The following is a 21,281-nucleotide window of genomic DNA, read 5'->3' on the forward strand; positions in this document are numbered from 1 at the left end:
TCCCCATACCGCACTTGGAAAACACAGGAAGCCAGACCTCTGTGTACTGGTGATAGTGATGAGCAGGGAGCAGTGGGCCTGAGCCAAAGATGGTGGAACTGAGTTCCACCAAGTTCCAGCTGAAAAAAAGCCCTGCATTTATCAATCTGACCATGGACAGCAGAGGTACCCAGCATCACTTGCTATTGCCATAGTCCATACAGACAAGAGTGTGACCCTTCTACATTACAGTACTGCTTACACCCCCACAGTACTATATTATGGTGCAATGTTAATTATTGCATTGTTACTAGAAATTTGAGTTTAGGGTCTTTATGGATTTTCATGCATTTTGTTTGGCAACAATTGCAGCAAAAATTGCACTGCATTTGGAGTGCCATTAAAGTGTTAATAAACCCAGGAGCCTGCAGTCACTATATCTGCTCTGCCACAGTACACAGAACATGGAAATGCATTTAATTTATTAATGATAAACTGCTAAATACCTTTTCTCATCAGCAGTATGTAGCAGTCTTGTGACTTCTATCAGTGTCTGGTTAAGCTTGTAGGAGGAGTTTTCATTCTCCTCTGACTGTCCTATGAGGCTGCAGGACCCCCAACCCTCTGTCTGGAGAGTGCCGATTGGCCCTGCGCTTAGCATCTGCGCCCTCCCAAGAAAAAAAAAGAAAAACTTCTAGCAATATACACCAAACTGAGCATGTGCAGAGTGCCCCCAAGGCTCTGTTCTATCAGGAGATGGATTGGGGACTGTAGAAGAAGGCGAGGATCAGAGAAGACAGGATCAAACAGCCTTTTTACACAATGTGGAGGATTAATCCCTTAGGCTCCACAGTGAGTATAACAAGCATGCTTTACTGCATATACAAACTGATTTTACTGTTGTGGGTTTAGTAGAACTTTAAGAATGAGTGGCATCTTAATGAGCATCCCACTGAGCTATTGTGTTCTGACGGCAGGGAGTCATTTGGGAAAAACTTCTGGTTGTACAGAAGTTGATTGGTAGTCGAACAGCTTGCTCATGTCCTGCTGCACGCGCTGAATTTAGATTTATGTTTGCCTGCCTTATTCTTTCTTTTGCTGTCCATATTTTTTTATTCTATTTTCTTTTAAACATTTTCCCTTTTTTTTTTTTAGTGTAGCAAAATGTAAAAAAAAAACATTTATTTAAGCCCTGTACGCTGTTTTCACGAAGCCATATTGTGATTACTGCATAAATTATTTCTGGCTTTTTACTCATACTTACCTGGCACCCTCCATCTGCTGTTTTATTTATTTAACTCTTGCTTTGTTCCGGAATCTTAATTTTAGTGCAATTTTGATAGAACACTGTTTTTTTTTAAATCAACACCAATAAAAGTAAAAGGAACATTTGTCTGGGAACTGCATAATAAATAAAGTAAGACAATATCATCATAAAAAAGCCAAGTTTGTTAAAAAAAAAAAGATATAAATATTAACTGGTTGCCGACTGCGCACAGTATATTTACTGCGGCAGTCGGCCCCGGCCAGGCAGAGTGACGTAGGTCTACGTCGCTTGCCTGTCACTGTGTTTAGATCCAATAGCGGGCGAGCGCGCCCGCCTCGGCTCGTTCACGGAGGAGTGCGGGCGTGTGACCGGCGGACCCGATGTCCGCCGGTCACACTACGATCGTCGGTAGAGCGGGAGAAAGGCGGAGCGGCTTATGTAAACAAGCCGCCTGTCATTCTCCCTGTGTAAAAATGGAGATCAGACGGTTCTACTATGTAGAACCGCTGATCTCTGTTTTTACACTAGTAGCCATGTCCCATTACAGTTAGAAACACGCCGCTAGGACACACTTAACCCCTCCCTCTCCAATACAGTTAACCCCTTCACTGCCAGTGTCATTTTTACAGTAACAGTGCATATGTATAGCACTGATTACTGCAGTAATGTCACTGGCAACCCCAAAAGTGTCAAAAATGTCAGTCAAGGGTCCGATCTGTCCGCCGCAATGTTGCAGTACCGCAAAAAAAAAATCGCAGATCGCCGCCATTACTCGTTAAAAAAAACCCACCAAAAATGACAAAAATCTTTCCCTTTGTTAGTAAACGCGATAACTTTTGCGCAAACCAATCAAAATACGATTTTTTTTACCAAACATATGTAGCATAAAACAAATTGGCCGAAAATGTTAAAAAATTTTGATTTTTACATTTTTTTGGGGGGAATTTCATATAAAAAAAAGTGAAAAATATTTTTATTTTTGCGAAAATTTACGCTCTTTTTTTGTTTATAGCGCATGACCAAAAAATCGCACAGGTGATCAAATACCACCAAAAGAAAGCTCTATTTGTGGGAAAAAAAGGACTTCAAATTTGTTTAGGTACAGCGTCGTACGACCGCGCAATTGTCCGTTAAAGTCACGCAGTAAAAAATTGCAAAAAACCCCCTGGTCAGGAAGGGGGTAAAATCTTCCGGGGCTTAAGTGGTTCATTTATTTTACATAATGACATCAAAGGGCCCATAGCATTGATGTACGTACCTCTGCTATAGGTACAAATGTGGTAGCTTGCATGCTACTTGTTCTGTATTGTTGTGAAAAACTCAATAAAAACAGTTTGAAAAAAAAAAAGGGTCCATAGCAGAATTATAAAAATTGCTCTGCTCCATTGGCAATGTACATAAGTGAGAGATGAATTGGTTAAAATGTTAAAACTCTTAAGCTCTAAATGCTGATGGTGTTTTTTCCTTCAGATAATATTATGCCATGAAAATCACACTTTCCCTGAACATGACATTGGTTAAAAAAAAAAAAAAAAAAATTTAGAGAATAATTCATTAATGTTCTCAAGCTTAATTTTAGTGCAATTTTGATAGAACACTGTTTTTTTAAACCAACACCAATAAAAGTAAAAGGAACATTTCTCTGTGAACTGCATAATAAATAAAGAAAGACAATATCATCATAAAAAAAGCCAAGTTTGTTAAAAAAAAAAAAAAAAAGGATATATGTATTATTTTTTTTTACATAATAACATCAAAGGACCCATAGCAGGAATATAAAAATCGCTCTGCTCCGTAGGCAATGTACATAAGTGAGAGATGAATTGATTAACATGTTAAAACTCTTGAGCTCTAAATGCTGATGGTGTTTTTTTCCTTCAGCTAATATTATGCCATGTAAATCACACTTTCCCTGAACATGACATCAGTGAAAAAAAAAAAAAAAAATTAGAGAATAATTCATTAATGTTCTCAAGCTGCAAAATCCCAGCAAAGCAAATCCAGGAGACTTGTAAGCTGCTGCCTATCTGTGAAGCTGCTGGGGATCAAAATGTGTGTTTGAGGCCTTTTTGCTCACAACACTGATAAATGACCATGGAGCTGACTCCTGCACACTACATGAACAGCGGGAAGACATAAGTTATCCTGGCTGGGGTAGAGGTAATTGGTGTTGGTGTTAGATGTTGAAAAAAAGAAACAGTGAGAATCCAAGCAGAAAGTGTCATGTAATTCTGTAATCATGTTAGTGCATTAAAGGGAGTCTGTCTATGATTATTTTTAGGAAGATTATTCACTCAAAGGGAAACTATCAGTAAGAATTTATCTTCAGTTATTATAGCGCTCTTTACCTGTCTGTAAACTTAAAGAGATATGCTTGCTGTGTTCAGTAGGTGTGCGGTCTAGTGGCTATATAAATGTCAAACTGTGCAATCTATAATAAAGCCCCACTGATCTTCAAGTCTTTTAGCTGCAGTATGGTAGTATAATGTTGTAGGAAACATGGTATGGCTATTGGAGTCCTATCCTGTGCTCACTCCTGGTCTCCCCCAGGAGACCCCTATTGCTTTCACTCCTATTCTTTAACTGGAGACCTCTCCTGTGCTCACTTCTATTTAACTGGAACCCATCTCCTGTGCACACTTCTAGTCTACAGCTGGAGGCGCTTCCTATGTTAATTCCTTGTCTCTAGCATAAGGCCCCTCCTGTGCTCACTTCTTGTCTACAGCTGGAGGCCATTTCTTTGTTCACTCATTGTCTCTAGCTTTAGGCCCCTCCTGTGCTCACTTTTAGTCTACAACTGGAAACCATTCCTGTGTTCACTCCTTGTCTCTAGCTTTAGGCCCCTCCTGTGCTCACTTTTAGTCTACAACTGGAAACCATTCCTGTGTTCACTCATTGTCTCTAGCTTTAGGCCCCTCCTGTGCTCACTTTTAGTCTACAACTGGAAACCATTCCTGTGTTCACTCCTTGTCTCTAGCTTTAGGCCCCTACTGTTCTCACTTCTTGTCTACAGCTGGAGGCCATTTCTTTGTTCACTCATTGTCTCTAGCTTTAGGCCCCTCCTGTGCTCACTTTTAGTCTACAACTGGAAACCATTCCTGTGTTCACTCCTTTTCTCTAGCTTTAGGCCCCTACTGTGCTCACTTCTAGTCTACAGCTGGAGGCCATTTCTTTGTTCACTCCTTGTCTCTAGCATTAGGCCCCCTAGTGCGCTCACTTCTTGTCTACAGCTGGAGGCCATTTCTTGGTTCACTCCTTGTCTCTAGCTTTAGGCACCTCTTGTGCTCACTTTTAGTCTACAACTGGGAACCATTCCTGTGTTCACTCCTTGTCTCTAGCTTTAGGCCCCTACTGTGCTCACTTTTGGTCTACAGCTGGAGGCCATTCCTGTGTTCACTCCTTGTCTCTAGCTTTAGGCCCCTCCTGTGCTCACTTCTAGTCTACAGCTGGAGGCCATTCCTATGTTCACTCCTTGTCTCTAGCTTTAGGCCCCTCCTGTGCTCACTTCTAGTCTACAGCTGGAGGTGCTTCCTGTGTTCATTCCTTGTCTTTATCTTTAGGCCCCTCCTGCCCCCACTTCTTGTCTACAGCTGTAGGCGCTTCCTGTGTTCATTCCTTGTCTCTAGCATTCGGCCCCTCTTGTGCTCACTTCCAGTCTACAACTGGAAACCATTCCTGTGTTCACTCCTTGTCTCTAGCTTTAGACCCCTCCTGTGCTTACTTCTTGACCCCTATTGCCTTCACTCATATTCTTTAACTGGAGACTTCTCCTGTGCTCACTTCTCCTCTTTAACTGGAACCCCCTTCTGTGCTCAGTTGTAGTCTACAGCTGGAGACCCTTCCTGTATTCACTCCTTGCCTCTAGCTGTAGCCCCCTCCTGCCCTCACTTCTTTCTAGTTTCCAACTAGAGCCTCATATTGCTGTACTCAGTCGCCGTCTGGAGACCCCTTCTATACTCACTTCTAGTGTTTATCTGGACCTAGACCTTTCCTGTACTCACTTCTAGTCTCCATCAGGAGCTCCCTCTTCTGCCTAATCATGTTCCCTAGATGGAGACCTCCCTGTGCTTACTTCTAGCCTTCTGTTCTCACATCTAGTCTACACCCCTGTAGCTTCAGCTTGTATTCACTTCTAGACTGTAACTGGAGCCCTCTTCTGTTCTCATTCATAGTCTCCAACTTAAGGACCCACCTATGTTCACTCATAGGCTCTATCTGGAGCCCCCTCCTATCCTTAATCCTAGTCTCCACCTGGAGACCTCTCCTACGATCACTCCTAATTTTTAGATGGAGCCTCCTTTCTGTTAACACTGCTAGTCTTCAACTGGAGACCCCTCCTGCTCTCAATCCTAGTCTCCAGCTGAAGTCCTCTCCTGTGCTCATTCCTAGATTCCAACTGGAGACTCCTACAGCTGTCACTCCTAGTCTCCAGCTAGAGACCCCTCTTGTGATAACCCCTTTGATCACTCCTAATCTCTAGATGGAGCCTCCCTTCTGTGATCACTGCTAGTCTTCAACTGGAGATCCCTCCTGTTCTCAACCCTAGTCTCCAGTTGAAGCCCTCTCCCGTGCTCAGTCCTAGACTCCAACTAGAGACTCCTATATCTGTCAATCCTAGTCTCCAGCCAGAGACCTCTTGTGTACTAACTCCTAATTAGAGTTTGCCCTCTTCTGTGCTCACTGGTAGTCTCTAGCTGCTTTCACTCTTAAACTCCAGCTGGAGCCCCCCTCATGTGCTTATTCCTAGTCTCAAGCTATTGTATTCTGACAGCAGTTGCAGCCAATTGACTGGAGACACTGATCGAATGAACGTTTTGCAACATTCCCAATTGACATAAGTTGATCATTAGATCATCTTCTGATGAGTGGGAACAGCCAACAGTAGATCAAAATTTGATCAGTCCCTGTTCAACAGGACACAATTTGATACATCTATGGGCAGCTGTAGTCTACAGCTGGAGCCCTCTCACCAGGGCCGGTGCTTCCACTAGGCAAACTAGGCAGCCGCCTAGGGCGCATTGCCACCTAGGGGCGCAGCCAGTAGTCGGCACTCTCTCTCCTTTATTAATGATCCTTGTGAGCTGAGGGGAGGGGCGGCAGTGGGGGAGGAAAAAAGGGACAGAGGAAGATGCCAGGTGTCTGGGGCAGTGGCGGAACTACCAAACCTTGGCTTTGGGGGGGGGCCCCAGAAGGCAGGAAGGGAGCCCACTGGAGTGCTGCCTGCATGATGATCCTCTTCGGCTGGAGCTGAGTGGCCTAAACCCCGGTCAGAAAGTGATTCTCTGCACTGAGCTGGTGGGCAGCCGTCATTTCCCTGGGTCGGTATTAAGCAGGGAGCGGAGGAGAGCTGAACCTGAGCCGGAGCTCGGCACTGGAGGGCGACACCTTTACTGGAGCAAAAGCGATGGCCGACGAGGCACCGGAATGGTCTGAGGAGATTGGTGATGAAGGATGTGCGGAGCTCTCTGACTGCTGCTTCTTCCTCCACCAGGAGCCTGTTGGAGCTGTGGTGAGCACTGTGGTCCAGAAGTGGAGTGTCCTGGGAAAAGGAATCACAGTGAAGAAGGGGAGAGTGCAGGCCACTCTCTTCATACCACCCAGTGAGTGTCCCCAGAACAGGGGATCCGGGTCCCTGGGTGTGACATGGAGGATCCCTGGTGTGAAAGGGAATTGGGGTCACCAGGTGTGCCATGGGGAATCAGAGTCCCCAGGTGTGATATGGGGGATAGGGGTCACCGGGTGTAACAGGGGTTCGGGGTCACCAGGTGTGCCATGAGGAATTGGGGTCCCTGGGTGTGCCATGGGGGATTGAGCTCCCCAGGTTTGACATGGAGGAACATCAGGGTCCCCAGGTGTGACATTGAAAAACATCAGGGTCTTTCCGGGTATGACATGGAGGAACATCAGGGGGCCCTGGGGTGACATATAGGAACATTGGGGTCACTGGATATGACATTATTAAATGGAGAAAAACGGGGGTCCCTGGGTGCCACATGGAGGAACATCGGGGTCAGTGGGTATGACAGCAAGACATGGAGGAATATTGGGGTCCCAGAATGTGACATGGAAAAACATCAGGGTCCCTTGGTGGGACATAGAGTGACATCAGGGTCCCCAGGTGTGACATGGAGGAATATGGGGGTTACTGGGTATGACAGCATAACATGGAGGAACCATCAGATCAGGGTCACTGGGTACGACATAGAGAAGTTTTTAACCCCTTCCCTTTTTTTTGTTGGGGGGGGGGGTGGGGCGCAAGTAGCTGGTCTTGCCTAGTCTAGCACCAGCCCTGCCTCTCACACCTAGTCTCCAACTGGAGGCCACTACTGCTCTCACTCCCGATCTCCACCTTCAGAACCGCCCTTCTGTGTTCACTCCTTTATTCTATCTGGAGCCCCCTCCTGTGTTCACTATAAATCTCCAGATGGAGCCCTCTCCTGTACTTGTTCCTAGTCTCCAGCTGGAGCCCTCTGCTTTGCCCACTCCTAGTCTCCAGCTGTAACACTTCCCTGTGTTCACTCCCAGTCACCATTTGGATCCCTTCTGTGCTCAGTCAAGTTTCTGCATTTCGGTTTTTGCTGGCATATACTGAAAAATGGTTTTCTGCTTCCATATCCACTGCATAGTAGCTTTCACAGTGGAATAAAAACCCTGTCAGATTTTTCGCAATTGCCAGGTTTTTTTTTATCACGTCCTGTCCCAGAGCTACAACGGGAAGTGATAGGAAATGTTTCCAAAGTAGGGGAAATTTCTCCTCGGACAGTTGTCTCTGGAACAGGTGCCCCCCATTAAACAAACTCTCTTGCATTTATGCTCCAGTAAGAACTATAAAATGTCAGTTTTCATTGTTTCTGTCTTCATATTTATAGTTACCAAGACTCTTTTCTACTCAAAAAAAAAAAAAATACATACATACAGTATATATTACATGCTTCGATATTTTCCGTGCAACAGAACAAAGCTTATTCTGGACTGACAACAAACGGGGAAAACTCTACACAATAACACCGTGACTTCAGCCATAAATCAGACCAAGTGTTTGTTAATACAACTGCCATAGTGCTATTACTTAAAAAAAATGACATACTGCTTCCCCAGGCGAGCCTGGCTTTCCGTCCTTTCCATCCTTTCCAATGATGCCCTGAAAGACAGTAACAAAAAACTTCTCAAATGATGAGGAAACACAAAAAAATATTAAACAATCCCCCCGATTATTACCGAAAAACACTTTTTTTTTTAGGTGCTACTATATTATTTATCCATACTAATGACTAAAGTATAAATCCAGGCAGATACAAAAAAAGGATAGCCCAAATGGTCAAGGCTGTGCACCTGCCTGTAACATAACAAGAGAGGTTGTAGTAGCAGGCCAGTAGTAGGGGTACTGGTGTCTGATGGGTCTAAGTATTCGTTTTTGGATTTGCCCAATTGTGGTACCAACAGCCCTAATGATACATATAGTAGAGAACAAAGAGACATAGGATGCAATAAGACATCCATTATCATTAAAATATTTTTACATTTATTTATATTGAGCTAAAAGCATGGTCTCCAAACTGCGGCTGCGGGGGCTGAATGTGACCCTTTGTTTGCCTTTATCCAGCCCTTGGGGTGATATTCCATCCACTGACACCACCAATGGGGCATAATTCCTGTTGCTGACACCAACAGTGGGGCATTATTCCTCTCACTGACATCATTAAAAGAGCACAATCCCTTCCACTGACACCAACGATAGGGCACAATTTCTTCCATTTACACTAACGATGGGGCACAATTTTTTCTATTGATACAAATAATGGAGCATAATTCATTCTATTGATACCAACAATGAACCACAATTCCTCCCACTGACACCAACAATGGGGTACACATTTCTCCCACTGACACCTTCGATGAGGCAGAATTCCTTCCATTGATACCAACAATGAGGCACTATTCCTTCCACTGACACCAATGATGGGGAATTGTTTACTCCCACCGGATGCCAGGACATTTCTATTCTCACTGGCCCTAGCCCAGCCCCCCTAAAGTCTGTAAGACAGTAAACTGACCCTTTGTTCAGAAAGTCTGGCGACCCCTGAGCGAAAAGGTTGATCCTTAGATCCATAAAATACAAAACATCCTGGCCACAAATAGCCCATTAAAATATCATTAGACAATAGAAAAAATAATTATTTTGCAGTTTGCCAACTTGGACTGAGCAGTCTCAACAGTCTCATTCTACTTGGTCCAGTAGGGACAGGCCTCAGTACTAATATCACTATATCACCGCAAAGGATATGTAGTCCTACCCTGATTTTGAGGTCTTTGTATTGAATCCCAAGCCTTTTCTTGGTGGTGAAAGGGATTGGCTGTATCCTTAATGGACACCTAACCAGGATTGGGCTGGGAAGTACAACTCACACTGGTTTTCTTTTACTCGCATGGGATGCTATCTAAGTTTTCCTGATTGTTTCACCTGAAGAAGTGGAATCCTCAAACCCACGAAATGCATCATTTCGATTTTCCACTGCCCCCCCCCCTAGACCATACAAAGATGCAAAACTCTGGGAAATAATCCTATGTAAATTATATAAAATGAGTATTATGTTGAGTGGGCAAAGTTGGCAAATTGTGAAATACTTTTTATTTATAAATATAAAATAAATTATACATTTATAAATTTTATCCATTGTCCTGTGATATTGTATGGGCCATTTGTGGCAAGGATGTTTTTTTTTAAATTTAAAACAGGGTTCTCCAAACTTTATAAACAAAGGGCCAGTTTACTGTCCTTCAGACTTTAGGGGGGGGAGGGGGGCAGACTATGACAAGCGGGAATATATATTTTTTTCTGGCATAAGTGGGAGTAAACAGTGTCCCATCTTTGGTATTAGGTGGATAAATAGTGCCCCATTGTTTATGTCATTGTTGGTGTCAGTGGGTAGATTAATGTTTCATATCAGTAGGATGAATAATGCCCCAAGGGCTGGATAAAGGCGAGCAAAGAGCCACATCTGACCACTGATCTAAACGATCAACCCTTTAGCTCAACATAAATAAAAGTAAAAATACAGGTGCATATGAAAAAATTGGAATGTCATCAAAAAGTTTATTTATTTCAGTAATTCAATTCAAAAAGAGAAACTCATATATTTTATGTAGATGTATTACACAAAGAGAAATGTATTTGAAGCATTTTTTTTATTTTTTTTATTTTGAGGATTATGGCTTTCAGCTAATGAAAAACCAAAATTCCTTATCTCAGTAAATTAGAATATTACATAAGAACAATAAAAGAAATAATAATTTTGGCTTACTGAAAAGTATGTAAATGTACAGTATAGGATGCACTCAATACTTGGTTGGGACTCCTTTTGCATAAATTACTGCATTAATGCGGTGTGGCATGGAGGCGATCAGCCTGTGGCACTGCTTGCTGAGGTGTTATAGAAGCCCAGGTTGCTTTGATAGCGGCCTTCAGCTCATCTGCATTGTTGGGTCTGGTGTCTCCCATCATCCTCTTGACAATACCCTACTCTATCAGTGTCCACTAGTAAGCAGATATAGGAGGAGTCCCTTATAGTGCAGTCGCACATCTCTCCCAGTAAGGAGTAAATATCTCCAATGGTTTGAGAAGTTTGATTCATCCTTCTTTTTATGGATAGTGTAGGACCCACTGACAATGGGGTACTTTGACGTAGTGGTGGGCTTGAGCACGATATGGCCATATGGTTGGACTAAATCCCCATTTTTATTTATTGATTGCCTTTATATTTGATAGTCATTTCTTTTGCATGTGTGCGCTATTTTTTGTAAATATGCATGTTGCTTGGTCTATAGCTGCTCCAGCTTTAGGAATGCATGATCAGGGTGTGCCCCCCCCAGCTCCTTGTTGTTTGTCTTGACAATACCCCACAGATTCTCTATGGGGTTTAGGTCAGGCGAGTTAGCTGGCCAATCAAGCACAGTGATACCATGATCATGTGACCAGGTATTGGTAGTTTTGGCAGTGTGGGTGGTGCCAAGTCCTGCTGGAAAATGAAATCAGCATCTCCAAAAACCTGGTCTGCAGAGGGAAGCACAAGCTGCTCTAGAATTTCCTGCTAGAGGGCTGCGCTGTATATGACTTTGATAAAACACAGTGGACCAACACCAGCAGATGACAAGGCTCCCCAAATCATCACTGATTGTGGAAAATTTGGCATTTCATATGGAAATCAAGGTCCCAGAGTCTGGATGAAGAGTGGAGAGGCACAGAATCCAAGTTGCATGAGGTCCAGTGTGAAGTTTCCACAGTCAGTGATGATTTGGGAGCCATGTCATCTGCTGGTGTCGGTCCATTGTGTTTTATCACAGTTGCCTCAACTGGTTTCATGTAAAAACAGCCCTGGGCCCAATAGAAGCTTATAGGAACCTATCTATAGGATATTGATCATGAGAAACAACATGCCAGTGATGAAATACACATTTTTAGGTCTAGGACTGCCCAGAAGATCAGATACAGCCAATATGTTGACACCTACCGGCAATCCAGGTAATCCACGGGGTCCTTGGGGTCCAGGAGGGCCCTCTTTACCCTGAAAAGAAAAGTGGAAAAATATTCTGTAGGTTGAAAATTCCATAAAACAGTTCTCAAAAAAAAAATAATAATAATAATAATAATAAATAAAAAATAAAAAAAATGTTTTTCATTTTTTTTTTAAATGTCCTGAACATAATCAAAAAAATAAATACAAAAGCTGTGCATTTGCAAAGTTATCTCTTCATTATCTCGAAAAAGGCTTTTCAGCACTAATTTTAGCAAACTTCACTACCATCAAACAACTCGTTTCAAAGGAAATCTTGTAATTGCATTTTTCTTTGTGATATGACCCCCAGACCAATGCAATTACCAATCTTAAGAAGCATACATTCAAGCAGTCCCAAAATTATCGAACTTTCTATTTATTTTATAATTGGAATCATTTGCACAAATTTAGGAAATATGTTTTTTTTTTTATTTTAAGAAAAAAGGAGGTTTATTGCTTAACTTTAACATTTCACTGCTTAGATTCATTGGATGCTACACAACTGAGTTTGGTGCATTCACAAACTTTTATGATGAAACAGTAATGCATATACAGTGGATATAAAATGTCTACACATCCCTGTTAAAATGCAAAATGTAAAAAAATAAGACAAAAAACATTTTTTTTTTACTTTTTCCACCTTTAATGTGACCTATAAACTGTACAACTCTGTTGAACAACAAACTGAAATCTTTTAGGTGCTGGGAAGTAAAAATAAAAAATTACTTGATGCTATTGTCCAAGTGCATGTGTTGCACCTACAAATGTGAGTGAGATTTATCCACCTTTATTTAATAAAAGCTGATTGTTTAAGTCCCGGTTCACACTAAGGCGACCTGTGAGGCGACCTGGTCGCCTCACAGGTCGCCGTAGGTCGCCTCCCATAGGGAAGCTGCGGACCCGTTCTAATAGGAGCGACACAAGTCGCTCCGACTTAGAGAAAGGGTCCGGAGCTTCTTTGAGGCGACCAGGAGGCGACCGCCATAGACTTCAATGTTATGAAGTCCGTGGCGGCCGCTCTGAGGTCGCGGCGCGCTGCTCGCACCTCGACCTCGGAGGTCGCGGTGCGAAGTAGCATCGCTCGTATGTGAACGGGCACTAAGGATTTCATACACTATTGCAAGTCTTTTTGTTTGCATATATATTCTGCATTGATTGACGCTGCAACTCCTGTGAATGAGAGGAGCCCTGAAGGATATGGATGGATGATCTTTTTGGGATAACAATCTATGCGCTCTTTTTAAGGATTTGAGGTGAGCATCCATTCACAAGGGGGTGCACGGCTGGCTGTCCACTGTGACACTGGTCACTTCTCTCTGGGAGCACAGATCACTTTAGGATTACATTTTGGACTTTGTTTATTGGCTTTTTGCACTTTGCACACTGGACTTTTATATCTATATATTTTATATTTTCTCTTTTCTATGAGTATTATATTATATTATATTTATCACTTTATTAGCACTATTGGCACTTTAATATTATGTCACATATAAATATTTGGGGTTTTTAATAATTTAAGCACAAATTAATTCATTTAATAATTTTTTATTTGCGCAACACTATATTATTATTCAAAAAAAAAAAATAAAATATTATGGTTGCATAAGTTATGGTTGCACCCTTAAACTAATACCTTTTTGAAGCACCCTTTAATACAGCACTCCGTCTTTTTGGGTATGAGTCTATCAGCATGGCCCATCTTGACTTGGCAATATTTGCCCACTCTTCTTTGCAAAAACACTCCAAATCTGTCAGATTGTGAGGGCATCTCCTGTGCATAGCCCTCTTCAGATCACCCCACAGATTTTCAATTGGATTCAGTTCTGGGCTCTGGCTCGGCCAATTCAAAACTTTAATATTCTTCTGGTGAAGCCATTCGTTCAGCTTTCTAGCAGAAACCTGAAGGTTTGGTGCCAATATGAACTGGTATTTGGAACTGATAATAATTCCATCTACCTTGACTAAGACCCCTGTTCCAGATGGAAAAAAAAAAAAAAAACAGCCCAAAGCATGATGCTGCCACCAACATGCTTCACTATGGGTTTAGTGCTCCTTTGGTGATGTGTAGTGTTGTTTTTGTGCCAAACATATGTTTTGTAAAAATGGCCAAAAAGTTCAACCTTGGTTTCACCAGAACATGCTTTTGGGAGACTTCAGATGTGTTTTTGCAAAATGTAGCCAGGCTTGGATGTTATTCTTCATAACAAAATGATTCTGTCTTGCCACTCTACCCCATAGCTCAGACATATGAAGAGTATAGGAGATTGTTGTCACATGTCCCACACAGCCAGTACTTGCCAGATATTCCTGCAGCTCATGTAATGTTGCTGCAGCCTCCCTGACCAGTTTTCTTCTCATCTTTTCTTCATTTTTGGTGGGACGTTCAGTTCTTGGTAATGTCACTGTTGTGCCATATTTCTCCACTTTATGATGACTGTATTCACTGTGTTCCATGGTATATCTAATGCCTTGGACATTCTTTTATACCCTTCCCCTGACTGATACTATTTAACAATGAGATCCCTCTGATGCTTTGGAAGCTCTCTGGGGACCATGGCTTTTGCTGTAGGATGCAACTAAGAAAATGTCAGGAAAGACCTACTAGAACAGCGTATCTTTATTTGGAGTTAATCAGAGGCACTTTAAATGATGGCAGGTGTGTACTGACTCCTATTTAACATGAGTTTAAATGTGATTGCTTAATTCCGAACACAGCTACATGCCCCCCAAACCTCATCTCTATGACATAAGAAGGAGGTGGTACATTGTGTATATATGATTGTGCTTACAGTCTCTCCAGAGGGGCCAGGAGGTCCAATGGGTCCAGGAAGGCCATCAGGTCCCTAAAAATTAGTTACAAGTTTTTAATGAAGGATTTTATTATTTCAAGTCTGTTAATGTTATAAACCTTTCAGTTATTGCAATCAAACTGGTACAACTTTTTTGTTTTTCAAAAGAAGCAAAATAAAACAGTGCAGCGTATTGAGAAAGAGTTGATATAGAGCTTAGATACACATTTTTGGTCAGCAATTTGAAAAAATGAAACACAAAAAAGGATAAAATTTGCAGCATGTTTTGGCCTTGTAGAATTTTGCATAGCTAATTGGATGAGGATGCTCCAAATAAAGCACAAGTTATTTTAGACTGTTTTGCTGGAACATGTCTGTTTCATCATCGATTTAAAGTGTATGCCAGGTCAAAAAATAATATATGCAGAGTATCTCTGCAATACAAGCACATGTCCCCATGGTCTGCCTCTTAATCCCTTAACACCGCCACCGGTATGTCCTTTTAAAGAGAAGGTCCAAGCTCCTTCAGAAAAAAAATTAAAAGTCAGCAGCTACAAATGCTGTAGCTGCTGACTTTTAATATTAGGACACTTCCCTGTCCAGGGACTCCAATGGTGTCCTTACCGAAGGCAATTTTTCCATTGGCTCTCGGGTGCTGCCACCACCACCATTGCCTGTAAGGGAAACTGGCAGTGAAGCCTTGTGGCTTCACAGCTGGTTCCCTACTGCGCATATGCGAAGTGCGCTGCGATCTGCGAATGGCCCGGTGGCAGGGGAAGGAGGAGGGGCCAAACTTCCGGGGGATTTCCCCATGGCTAGAACTCCAGGAAGTGGGAGCGGGTACTTGTCAAGACCAGGTACCCACCCCCCCCCAACCCCCCTCCGAAAAGTGACAATTGTGGCACCAGAGGGGGGAGGAGGCAGCTAAGCCTCCTTTTGGGTGGAGCTCCGCTTTAAGTGGGCTATAATGCCCAGGAGGTGGCGTAGCTTCTGTATCATGTGATTGTTATGATTGGCTCTTACAGCGGTCATATGATCAGAAGTCCATCTGACTGGCTTCCTTGCCTGAGAGCTGTCAGTGAAAATTCAGTCAGTGTGCTGGAAGCATGAAATGATCGTACTCTCAGAACACAACCTCATGCCACCATTGACGCATATGTGTGGCAGCTGGGCAATAAATATCACTTCTCCTGCTGCCGCATATATGTATTATGCGGTTGGCAAAAGGTTGATAAAGAAAAAGGAGGCTTTTTAGCTTCAATCCTGGACAGTTGCCATGTTGGACCTTCAAAAACATAAACATTTGGATAATAAAACATTCACTTAAGAATTTGCACAGGCAACACAATAACAAGAATAAGATACATTAATTTCTGTTATTTTGGAACACTTCATCAGCTTCACTGATAAATTCTTGCTGTAGAGCTTGAAGAGACTCTCTTCTACAAACTGCTCAACATTTTCCAAGGACACTGTTCCAATATTATCTTTCTAAAAACATTCTCGCAAGTGAACTCAATACTTTATATACGGAACCTGACAAGCACCTAATATTGTCATGTAATCATTAGTGAAGCATAAAATATCTTTTTTTGGCAAAGGTGCTAGGTATTGACACACTTACTAAGCCAGACCTCCACACATGTATCAATCTCCCTAATTTCTTTTTTTTTTTCCAAAAAGTTTATTCTAATTTCTAATATTGACTTTTACATTGTATATCTTCCCTTTTAAATCCATTTTGAAAATTGCCCACTGTGAGCCGTGGTATCACTTTACATTATAATAATAGCCTGTCTTTAAAAGCAAGGCAAAAAAATGTGTACTTACAGGCGGTCCTGCATTACCCGGAGATCCCATGAAACCTGGCCTTCCGGGAATACCCTGATAAAAGACAAAAAATTACAGACCTTTAGTATATTTTACCCAACATATTTCACCTGCCACTTGTTATACATTAGGCAACCAGAAAACAGACTTAAAGCAAACCTTCTTTTGTTAATGGTGAGCACCTTTTCCTGACAGGTACAATTTTCCCAGGGGCATAAAAACAGGGGTTGCACGGTTGCAATTGCAACCACACCCCATGCTCCAGGGGGCCTGTGCAGCTCCCCTGTACACCTGGATAGGAGGCTGCATGTAGAGAAATCACTGTCCTCCTTTCTCCTCCTGCAGCTGCCCCCGCCACTCCTCCTACCCAGTTCACTTGGGTTCTGCTGTCTCTGAGCCCCTGTGTGCTCTCCTGGTCCCCCCCCCCCACTGTGCTCCTGCCGGCTGCTGCAGGGGATGTGTCACAATAGAGAACCAGGAAGGGGTCGGTAAATATGTAATTTACCAGCTCCTTCCTTTTCTGAATGGACAGAGTCATAGTCAGTGACATTGTAAAAAAAATACAAATAAAATAAAAACTACTGACACCAGTGGGTGAACTTCCAGGATCGCAACAGTCACACTTGTGCCTGGGCCCTGGCTTGCCACCACCGTGGGGAGGCCCCAAGTTGGCAGGAAGGGCCCACTGCAGAACTTGTGAAAGGGTCCCGCAATGAGAGTAAAGGGCCCCAAGATCAGTGGGAAGAACCCCAGGCTTAAAGGGAAGGGCCCTGGCCAGGGGTCCAGGGGGCCCATCATGGTTTCTTGCACCAGGGCCCTGAAGGTTCAAGTTACGCCTCTGAATTTTCCACTTCCTCAATTCTCTCCTAGTCTAGAATGGCACTCATTCCAGAAGGCTGCAGGATCAGTTTCACCACACTGCCAGTGGGGGAGCCAGCTGTGGGACAACAGGAAGTCACAGCTGGCTCCCAAATACAAGATGGCAGCACCAGAAATCGGCTGTGGGGAAGACAGTAACAGACTCCATCAACTGGTAAGTACTTGTTTCTTAAAAATCAGTAGCTACAGTATTATTAGGTGCTGACTTTCCTTTTTACAAAGTGAAGTTTCTTAGTGTGATGTCACTCCATGCCATAGCCAGTTTAATGACCGTCCCCAGGAAGCACATATTGAGATTCCTTTTTCATACTTGCAGATCTCTACAAATGTAATTCAAGCTTGTACAGGGCTGAGGATCCATGTGACACTGCTGGGTGCATGAGTGGCCAATCGTCAAGCCCCAGTGCTGTCACATGGGACTTGAGAGGATAGGGGAGAGAGTCACCTGCTTCCCATACCCAGGAAAAATAGTTTTTTTAGGGCTCCTGACAGCTGATCAAAGGTCATGGGTAAAGCACAGATTTCCTTTAAATTCAACTCTAACTTAATCTTAACAGTTTTTCTTCTGCCTTAACCTAAAACTATTAGATTTACTAGAACTACTACTAGAACTACTAGATCTGTAGGTGCACAGCTGAAGACCATGCAAGAGTAGGTAGCATATGTGGTTAAAGACAGTCTATGGGTGCACAGCTGTAGACCATGCAGAAGCAAGTAACACAGGGGCTCTACTCACGAGACCCTGGCTTTTAATCACTCCTTAGGCATAGCCCCAGAAGAGATCCAGTTCAGGAGGGGTCCAGGAGCAGGCAGCTTCCTGAAGCTCATAGTTCCATCCCCACACAGGGAAGAGTCCATCTGCCTTACACTCCAGCCTATTTAACAGGAGCCCATTCACCATCTGGGCACACCTCCCCTGGCATGGGAAAGGCTTCCCTAAATATTCACATTGGGTATTTGAATCCTCCCACCCTAATTTTCAGAAGCTTCTCCTATAATCAGGGGAAGGTAATCAATTCCCAGCCTATGGAGTCTCCAGCAAGGCCAAACCACATAACTCTGTCTACTGTGCCTACAGCATAAACCCAAGAACTAAATTTACCTAGCAGCCTGGCTAGGAGGGCGCTACATTAGTAAACCCCCAACACTAACCTAAAAGTTAACCCTAAACCCATCCCTAAAATGTTACCCTTCACACCTAACATTAACATTTAAGTCAACCCACCTTTTTAACCCTAAAGCCCAATTCCAACCCCCACACACAATTCCCCCACATGCTACAGTCCTTCCCACTCCATACCAATTGGCCCCCTTGATGTCCTCTTTTTTTCTCTCTTCTCTGGCAATGAGTGGTCCTCAATGATGCAGAAAGTGCTGACGATATCACTGTGTTCTCTGCATCTTAGGATTGTGCTTACAGGCGCCATGATGATGCACCCCCAGGAGGCTTGTTTCTGACACTTTAAGGTTATTAGGAAGAGGTTTGAATTACACTGGAGTTGCTTCCTTTTAAAACACTGTACTACCAACAAAAATTAAAAAATAAACCTAGATTTTTGGCTTTAACCTCTGAAAAAATAAAATAAAAAATGTGGACTTTGTTCGGTAAAGAATTTGCTATCTACAGCAACTTTAATGATTGTGTTATCTGTACATTAAAGCGGAGTTCCAGCCATTTACTCACCTGTCCAACGGTCCAGCGATGCGGCCGCCGGAAGCCTCGATCCTCTCCCTCGGCGCCGGCATCACTGCTGTGGGCACCCGGCTGTTACAGTTTGCGGCTTCACAGCCGGGTACCCACTGCGCATGCGCGAGTCGCGCTGCGCGCCGTGATTGGCCGGCAATCTTCTGGGACCTCTGACGTGTCCCAGAAGATTGCAGGGAGGGAGGGGGAGAGGAGAACTTCCGCTCAGGGCGCCGCGGCGCTCCGAGCAGAAGTGGGAGCGGGTACCTGTCAAAACTAGGTACCCGCCCCCCCCCCCAAAAAATGACATGCCAAATGTGGCATGTCGGGGGGTCAGGACTCCCTAAAGCGGAAGTTCCACTTTTGGGTGGAACTCCGCTTTAAGTATGTACAATATCTTTGGGATTTTACCTGTTCACCTTTTGGTCCAGCTTCTCCATCTGGCCCTCGGTCTCCTTTGCCTCCCTAAAAAATAAATTATAACAGGATCAACACCACACAGAACACAATATCCTCCTTGAAGCCCAAGTTCACTTTTTTTACACATTTTCACTCTGTAATATAAAGATATTATAGTTATATAAATATATATATTTATAATTATATATAATATAATATATATATATATATATATATATATATATATATATATATATACACAGTGTATATATATATATATATATATATATATATATATATATATATATATATATATATATATATATATATATACAGTGTACAGCATATATATATATATATATATATATATATATATATATATATATATATATTTATAATTATATAAAGCTTATAGTTTCTTAAGCCCAACTAAGCTATATGTTTAAAGTAACTAAATACATTTGAGGTGCATCTAAAAAATTATTTTTTATTTTTTTCTTATAAAACAGTAACAGCTTAAGTGTTTTGTACCCTGACAACATGCTACAGAGAACAACACTTTATCTATGTGTGAAACACCCACCCCCCACTAGCGCTCTCCAATCATTTGCTCTAGCTCTGACTATGCAGGGGGTGTGGCAGACTCTCTACAGGGAGACCACTGCTTCCACACACAGAGAGCCATGGTTCTTCTAGTCACCAAAAAAAAAAGTGAATCACCCCAGTGGGGACACAGACAACAATGAAACTTGACAGATGGTCTAAACACCCCCCCCCCCCTTTTTCTTCAAAATTAAAAAGGTTTTATCTAGAGATAAACATTAAACTACAAACTCAATGGGATTTTCACAGGCCTAAAGTCTAAAGGGTCTATTTATAAAAAAAACATTATTTACGAATCTGACAAACATTCATATAGCCACAATTAAAAATCACTATTTTTTTTTTCTAATATGATTATTTTCTTTGATCATCAGCACCACCTAGTGGCCATTATTTGGTATTTTCCTTTTTTATTGCAGGAAATAATCACATTATAGCTTGTACATAGCATTTACAGTCACAGGAGATAATCAAATATGGCAATTTATTTTGCAGCTCTGTGAATATTTTTTACATTCCAACAGCATTTTTTTTTTATAAAAAAACTTTTAGATTTAAAGATACAAAAAAAATATATATTACATAGTTACATAGTTACATAGTAGGTGAGGTTGAATAAAGACAATAGTCCATCCAGTTCAACCTGTGTAGGCATGTGTGGCTGTAATCATCTCCCATACCCCTGAATGTTCTGATCCTTGAGATGTAAGTCTAAGAGTCTTTTGAAAGCCACCATACTACCCGCAGAAACCACCTCTTGTGGTAGAGAATTCCACAATCTTGTTGCCCTAACAGTAAAGAACCCCCCGCGTTGCCTGAGGTTAAAACGCTTCTCCTCTAATCGCATTGTATGCCCTCGAGTCCTCATGCAATCCCTTCGAATGAACAGCTTTTTTTCTAAGCTGGGATCCCCATTAAGATATTTATAAATTGCTATCATGTCCCCCCTCAGACGTCTCTTCTCCAGGGAGAATAAATCGAGCGATTGTAGACGCTCTTCATAGTCAAGGTCCTCCAATCCCCTAATTAGTTTAGTTGCCCTTCTCTGGACTCTCTCCAGCTCCAACACATCCCTTCTGAGGACTGGTGACCAGAACTGGACAGAGTACTCCAGATGCGGTCGGACCAGAGTTTTATAAAGTGGAAGGATTATAGTCTTATCTCTGGAATGCATCCCTTTCTTTATGCATGCTAATATTCTGTTGGCTTTGGAAGCTGCCGCTTGACATTGCATGCTGTTTCCTAATCTATCATCAACCAATACTCCCAGATTCTTCTCCATTTTTGATTCCCCC

The 21,281-nt window shown here is 42.5% G+C and overlaps 1 protein-coding gene across 1 annotated transcript in view; it reads right to left on the minus strand.

Moving 5' to 3' along the window:
• The window catches only part of COL22A1 (collagen type XXII alpha 1 chain), a 624,908-nt gene that overhangs the window by 47,451 nt on the left and 556,176 nt on the right, over positions 1-21,281 (minus strand). Inside the window, exons 48-52 of the mRNA XM_082257569.1 lie at positions 19,396-19,449; positions 16,422-16,475; positions 14,592-14,645; positions 11,755-11,808; positions 8,334-8,387 (exon numbers count right to left, since the gene is read on the minus strand). Of these exons, the coding sequence (XP_082113695.1) occupies positions 8,334-8,387; positions 11,755-11,808; positions 14,592-14,645; positions 16,422-16,475; positions 19,396-19,449 (270 nt within the window). The remainder of the gene's footprint in view (positions 1-8,333; positions 8,388-11,754; positions 11,809-14,591; positions 14,646-16,421; positions 16,476-19,395; positions 19,450-21,281) is intronic.

The sequence above is a fragment of the Pelophylax lessonae genome (assembly GCF_965119305.1).
Source record: "Pelophylax lessonae genome assembly, chromosome: 5".
Classification (NCBI taxonomy): Eukaryota; Metazoa; Chordata; class Amphibia; order Anura; family Ranidae; genus Pelophylax; species Pelophylax lessonae.